Here is a 7,354-nt window from a genome sequence, read left to right as displayed (position 1 = left end):
GCGTCCAGAGACTGAAAAAGAAAAGAAAGACATGTCTCGAGTTTCATATTCTAATGTTGTCGGGAGTTTATGTATTCTATGATGTGTACTCGCCCAGATATTTGTTATGTCGTTGGTTTGGTTAGCAAGTATCAATCCAATCCTGGAAGAGATTATTGGAAAGAAGTAAAAAAAATAATTCTAATATCTGAAGGAAACTGTATATTATTTACTATGCTATAGTGGAATCTGATTTACTCTTGAGTGGTTGCATAAATGTTGATTGGGCTGGTGAACGGAATGATAGAAAATCAACCTCCGGTTATGCTTTCTAACTTAATGATGGTGTTGTTTCATGAAAAATTAAAAAACAAACTTGCACATTTCTATCAACCTTGAAATCTGAATTCGTAGCTTGTGTGTCTGCAGTACAAGAAGTTATTTGATTAAAAAGATTCTTTGAGTATTTGAATATTACAAAGAATTCTAAGGGTCTCGTGATTTTGTATTGCGATAGTCAGGCATCTATCGTATATACAAAGGATCCTAAGTATCACAACAAAACCAACAATATTGACATTAAGTATAACTTTGTGAGAGACATAGTAGCAAGTGGAGAAGTAAATTTACAATACATTCCTACTCGTGAAATGATAGCTGATCCTTTTACAAAGGCGATATCTAGAGACTTGTTTGAAAAACATGTTAAGGCTCTAGATTTGCATAGTATATGATGATATTTATGCGTTGTAAAATAACTTGGTAGTTATAATAGTCTCATCAATATAAGATTGTTGAATTTATATTCATATCTCATATGCATGTGATAATGTTTTAGAAATGAAGTATGCCGGATAAGTCGCAAGATTGGCTCTCTCACACGAGCAATCGCCCCTTACATTAGAGAATGAGAAGGGGTGATTCCTACTATCATGTTATGTCTTATTTTTTTAATAATCCAGACAAGAGTCTCTCCAAGAAGATGAATTTGAGGATCATTTAAGAGAGAAACTCGAGTTAGACATCTAGAGGTGTCTAGACCAAGGTCTGTACGATGTTGGATAATTAAAAGAATGAGACACTTACATCAGTATAAGGTGAAAACACTATAGAACGTATTTCATACCACGTGTGTTAAGCGATCAATGGGTTAATGAAAGAATGGTTCCCTGCTTCTTCATTGTGTGAGACCCTGAAAAGTTAAATTAACTTTCCATTAGAATACCCTTTGACCTTTTACTATTTCTTGAACTTTCGATCAGTGTTGCTACTTTAACATGTTACTAATATCCATGAGTGATTCGGCAATGCAGTGCATGTCTAAGAAAGCAGTTGATTTGGAATAGATAGATTCGAATAGAAAGGGAAGATGATTAAAATAAATAATTTAACTTGTATACACAAGCTGGCTATTACACTTGAGGGTTAATGTGTATATAAAGTTAAACATGAACTCGAGTTCACCTCTATAAGAGGACGCGGGATCAGATTTGTGACTACTGAAGTAGTAAATGATGTCTGGAGTATTTTGAGTTATAGAAACCTTATATTAGTAACAAATTCTTTCCACATGTGATTGGATTCCTATCTGGAGCTTGTAAAACCTTGTATGTAAAGCTCTTGATGCTCGCAAGTCGCACGAACTATTTGCCGTATGAATTGGGTTGAGTTAATGTCGCACTGATTTAGGTCTTGTCCACCATGTGTGAAGTGAGAGATGTTAGATTTTGCGGGTCATTGATTGCCCCATGTGTACCGACCCGATCTGACCTAGATATAATCCAGATCCATTCTGGAAAAATGAATAAGAAAAAGTTTTTTCTTGATTTAAATAAGGGAGGGAACAATTATTACTAAGTAACTGGTGATCAAAGCACCCCTTATAAAGGGAGTGCTTTCCCCTTATAAAACGTGCGTAAAAAGGAAAACAAAAAAAAATAGAGGAAGAACAAGATACAAAATATTATCCCATTTTTTCCCACATTAAACCTCCTACAAGATTGCAGGTGCAGGGACCATGTTATTACACACGCAACAGCCCTCCTAGTTTGTGTGCAGACATATAAGAACTCTTCAATGTGCAGTTGGATCTCCAAGCAGCAGTTCAGTCACAACTGCACCACTTACATCTGCAACATACAGCAGCTCAGGACCATGTCACCCTCCACAACATCTCCAAAGTTGCTGACTAATACAGTTCCAAAGCGGCTGACTGATACACTTCTTTCCATTTTTCATCCTCCATAGCTGCTATAATCATGATATTGAAGTTGATGCATCTCTCCATTTGGACTTACTTGGTATGACAAGACTAAAAAGGGCAAATATGAATAGAACTTTCTCATCCCTTGCGAGATAGAAGTTTCGTATACTTGTTCTGCTTCAATTTAGCTATGTGATTCGTCGCGTAGTTGAATAGGACTAGTGTAGGTTACTTTCTTGTTTTCTCATGGAAGGGGAGAGTCTCCCTCATTTATGCTTACTTAGTCAACTTGTACCGGGAGGAGTCCTCCCATAGGTTTAATGCTTTCTAGTTTTAGTTAACCCTTTTTTGTAACGGGAATGAGTTAGCCGACCTTAGTAGGTTAGCCGACTTATGAACCAACATAGGATCGGAGGTAAGGTTTATGTCCCCCTCCGTGTATTTTTACTTTATTTTATTTATGTTAAGGCTTGGGGGTGCTGCTCAACCCCTGACTGTGCACGAGAGGTGGGAGCCTCGTGTAGGGTCTGTTCCCCCCCCCCCCCCAAAAAAAAAAAGATGCATTTAGTTTGTGGAAAAAAATCTTTGTTTCCTAGTGATTCAAAGAAGAAACTTGAAGCAATTCTCGATTTGTGATTTTGATAGACGATGAAATACTAAGGTACACAAACCATGAAATATATTGTTAATTTCTTTAATAATTAATCCATACTCCTTTTACCTATCATAATTTCTTGAAAATAATATGAAGAGCTTTTCTCCAGAAAACTGGGCAGCATTATTTTAGATAATATCTTCTTGAATAAGTGAGTTGCTTTTAGTGCAAAACACAAATATTTTATATAGATAATTTAAATGAATTTAAAATTTAATTGAATAGTCAGACTCAATGTGAACAAAGAAAATTGGAAGTTTGAAAAATAAATGCGATTATTTAAATAACATTGGGAATGAAAAGAAACGGAAGGAAAATTGTAAAGAAAGGGCATTAATAAATTCTAGCAAAAACTGTTTCCCACATTAGAAGCAGGAGGAATCTCAAAATGCCAAAGTCTTCCTACTCCTTTGACCAAATTTTTCCTACACAAGAAGAGCTCAGCATAAATCTTCTCTACCTTACGATCCACATCGTGTAAAAACACATGTGTAACCCCTTTTCCTTTCCTATTTCTTGCCATAACAGCTGCCGAATAAATAGCTGCCATTCTACCAGGTGCTTCTGCAAAATACCCTCTTGGTGCATCTATCATAATTAGATCCCATTCTTTATTGTAAATTTCATCTGGTAACATATCTAATGCTAATTTACAGCCATGATTGCCACGAATAAATGATTTTTTGGCAGAACAATCTGGTTCTTTATGGTAATGTTCCACTAGCTCATCGGCCTCCGATAACATTGTACGATATTTCACGGTGTCAGCATGAAGGAAAGGGGCATCTTTTAGTATGGTCTCAACCCATTTCGGATCTTCCTCTAGGAACAATGTGTTTCCACGGGAATTAAATGATGCCCACATTTGTGAATCATGGCCTAGACCAAATACAAGAAAATTACAAGGAGTCCGATTTTTCAGAACGTCAAAAGATATCCTGATTTCGTTGATATTTTGTTGAGGTATCACTCGTGATGTGGCGTAGTGTAAAATGGCATTGAGTTGGAGTTGTTGTGGATTCAAGTTCTTTCCATGATCATCGACAAGATATTTTCCCATGCTTGGAGCTTTATTGTTGTTGCAAAGGATCCAATTGTTTGACGTTTTCAGAAACAATGAAATGAAAAGTGCACCTCCTAATAAACCTACTAATGCTATAACGAGGAACCATGATCTCTCTGGCTTGAAATGGCTATGACTCTGTTTTTGCATATTTTTGAAGGGATGAAATTGATATTCCGAAGAAGAAGGTGTGATTTGAAGTATGAAACTTGTTTATATCTGTGGAAGAAAAAAAGGCTTTTATAAGACTTTTTCTTGAAAGTACTGACATGCACGTTACCGACGTGATTAGTCATGGATGTATAGATAATCTTATAATTATTGGCACCCATTATTTTTATCCCCAACTAAGATACATGCATTATTTCTATGTACAACCCAAATTATATATTAGGCGTAATTTATGGGCAATTAATGAAGGCGCGAATTTTAACTTTTTTTGATCTTGGTTATTAAATGGAACTTAATTACGGTCAATATTTTAATTTATTTAGATTTTCGTTATTAAATGTACTTCGTGCGTTGCACGGTTAGTCGACAAACATAATCATAATACTGATTTATTGAAAATTTCAAAATTTAACTTGTTATAAAATAATATTGTAAAGTTTATATGAGATAATGTTAACATTTAGAACCTTGATAGGTTATAATAGAAAACTTTTGAAAACAAATCAAACTTTTGAAAACAAATCAATATTTTTATTTTTATTTTCATATTTTATATTAATTTTATAATTTGAAATTGTAAGGGGGCAGGTAAACCACTCCTTAAAATTCTCCAACTTGATGCATTTATTTTTTTCTCTCTAACGTGACGCATTTTTTTTTTTGAATTTTTGAACTAATAATTAGCCTCACTTCTCAATTTAAAAAAGGGTAAAAAGTCAAAGTAGTAGGAAAAATTAGATATTTAGTATTTTTTCAGTTCTTTTTTCTTTTCCTTTTTTTTTGTGCTTGCAATTTTTATTTTTATTTTTTAAACTAATTTTAATAATTTATAAATTCTATTTTTTTGTGGTGCCGACACGTAGACATTTTCACCTATCCTATTTTATAGATATAGAAACAGTAAAGAAATTTCTTTTTTAAAAAAATTACTATAGCCAAAAGATTCTTTTCGTGTAGTTTTCACGATCACATCATTCAATTATTAGAGATGTCTGTAAACAATAAATTTTTGAGTCGAGAAAAATAAATAGTCAAGACCGAAAAATTGGATTAACAAAGTGTAATATTTGATTTCAAAATGTAGTGCGTGTTACAATCTCTATGATAATCCTCTGATTTTTCAAATAATATGGAATATGTTGAACTTGAATTTGATTTAGAGTCAAGGGCTTGAATAACTTGATCTTGAATCTTCGTCTTCAAATTTGGATTTGAATTATTCATCACGAACACTTGTATGGTTATGACGAATAATAAATATAAACAAGTAACTTGATCTTGAACTTCTTGATATTTTCTTTCGTTCTTGATCTTGAATTTGATTACTTGAACTTTGTAGCTTTGTAGAAAACTTGTGGCCTTTGATCCACGAGTTCTCTTCTTACTTCTTGTTCTTTTTCAACCTCCTCTCTGAGAATAATGAAGACCCCTATTTATAGTTGTAGGAAGTGGTATGAGGGTGTGATTTGATTGGTTGATTTGAACTGACCAATCAGATTTCTTTGGTAAGAGCTTTAATTTGATTGGTCAGAGCATGTCACATATACACGTGACATTATTCCAGTGCCTTATTTAATTTGACTTAGATTGCCACATAACTTCGACACGTGACATGATTTTAGTGGCTTATTTAATTTGACTTGGATTGCCACATAACTTTGACACATGATGTGCTTTTAGTGGATCATTTATTTGATCTGAATTGTCACATCATTTGGACTATTTTCTTGAATTTAATATAGTCTAAATTAATTTACGGATTTAAATCCAATATAATTTTAATGTTTACAAATGCCCCCTACTTCAAGTCTTGTCAAAATATTTTATTTTTTGAAGACTAGGCTTGAAGTATTAACTTAACATTTTAATTGAGGTCAATATTAAATTATACATGTAAATCTCGCACGCCATAATCGGATAAAAACCAAAAATTGAAGGACCTTATATAAGCATGATGATCAGAGTTATAATAATAATTATTATTATATTCTTTAAGCTTGAAATCATAATCCACTTAGAGAGATAATTAATGTCGGTCAATGACTACAATTATTAGTCCAATAATTCAAGTCTTTTTCGGAGTATAATTATTTTAAGTTTTTCAAATGGAAACAAATACTTCCACAACAACTATAGGGATCTCTATAAATAGAGATATGCTATTCATATTTTGCATCAATTGCAGTGTTGCAAGACACAACGAGAGAGCATAATATAAGATAATTTCTTCTCCTCCTTTTTTTTGCCTGGGCCGCAGATCCTTTTTTTTAAATAATAATAATAATCATCCAACTAGAATTCAGAAAAGACACACTCCTTTTAGAATACGGATAACCCAATTTTTCACAATTTCACAACCAATTAGGATTTAGAGAGAATAAATTTGTACCATTCCACTAGAGTCCTAACTCAAAAAGTAATTATAGTTACTTTGGGAGAAGGACTACCTCACCATCACTATTTATCTATAAATAGACTCTCTCCTTTTATTTATTTGTATCATTGACATTGACATACACTCTTGAGTTCATCAAGCTACGAGGTATTTTGTTTAGACCTTTTTTTGGGGGCCATTTTTTAGGCCATTTTTAATAATAATAGTAATCATCCAGTTAGAATTCAGAAATGACACACTCTTTTTAGAATACAAATAATCCAAATTTTCACAATTTCACAATCAATTAAGATTTCGAGAGAATAAATTTGTACCATTTCACTAGAGTCCTAACTCAAAAAGTAATTATAGTTATTTTGAGAGAAGGACTCTCTCACCATCACTATTTATCTATAAATAGACTATCTCCTTTTATTTATTTCTTATCATTGGCATTGACAATTTTTATGCTCCTTTTTGCATACACTTTTGAGTTCATCAAAATACGAGGTATTTTGTTTAGACCTTTTTTTTATGGGCCATTTTTTTGGGGGCTATTTTTTTAATAATAATAATAATCACCCAGTTAGAATTCAGAAAGGAGACACTCCTTTTTGAATATAAATAACCCATTTTTTTATAATTTCACAACCAATTAGGATTTGGAGAGAATAAATTTGTACCATTCCACTAGAGTCCTAACCCAAAAAGTAATTATAGTTACTTTGGGAGAAAGACTCCCTCACCATCACTATTTATCTATAAATAAACTCTCTCCTTTTATTTATTTCTTATCATTGACATTGACAATTTTGATGCTCCTTTTTGCATAAACTTTTGAGTTCATCAAGATACGAGGTACGTTTTTTTTTCAAGTGAAAATATTACTTCATATATAATGAACTTTTA

General features: G+C 32.8%; 1 protein-coding gene across 1 annotated transcript; it reads right to left on the bottom strand.

The window, feature by feature from the left end:
* Window positions 1-3,107: 3,107 nt before the first annotated feature.
* LOC129876195 (probable methyltransferase At1g27930) lies at window positions 3,108-4,312 on the bottom strand. The gene has a single exon (XM_055951555.1). The coding sequence runs from the start codon at window positions 4,048-4,050 to the stop codon at window positions 3,181-3,183; it is 870 nt and encodes a 289-aa protein (XP_055807530.1). The 5' UTR covers window positions 4,051-4,312; the 3' UTR covers window positions 3,108-3,180.
* Between the last annotated feature and the right edge of the window lie 3,042 nt (window positions 4,313-7,354).

Source organism: Solanum dulcamara, chromosome 2 (assembly GCF_947179165.1).
Source record: "Solanum dulcamara chromosome 2, daSolDulc1.2, whole genome shotgun sequence".
Taxonomy (NCBI): domain Eukaryota; kingdom Viridiplantae; phylum Streptophyta; class Magnoliopsida; order Solanales; family Solanaceae; genus Solanum; species Solanum dulcamara.
Note: the sequence above shows the minus strand (reverse complement) of the source record. Positions and strands in the feature narration are given on the sequence as shown.

What these genes read in the sequence shown, in the direction of transcription:
- LOC129876195 (XM_055951555.1), bottom strand. Translation starts at nt 4,050, where the DNA reads ATGCAAAAACAGAGTCATAGCCATTTCAAGCCAGAGAGATCATGGTTC.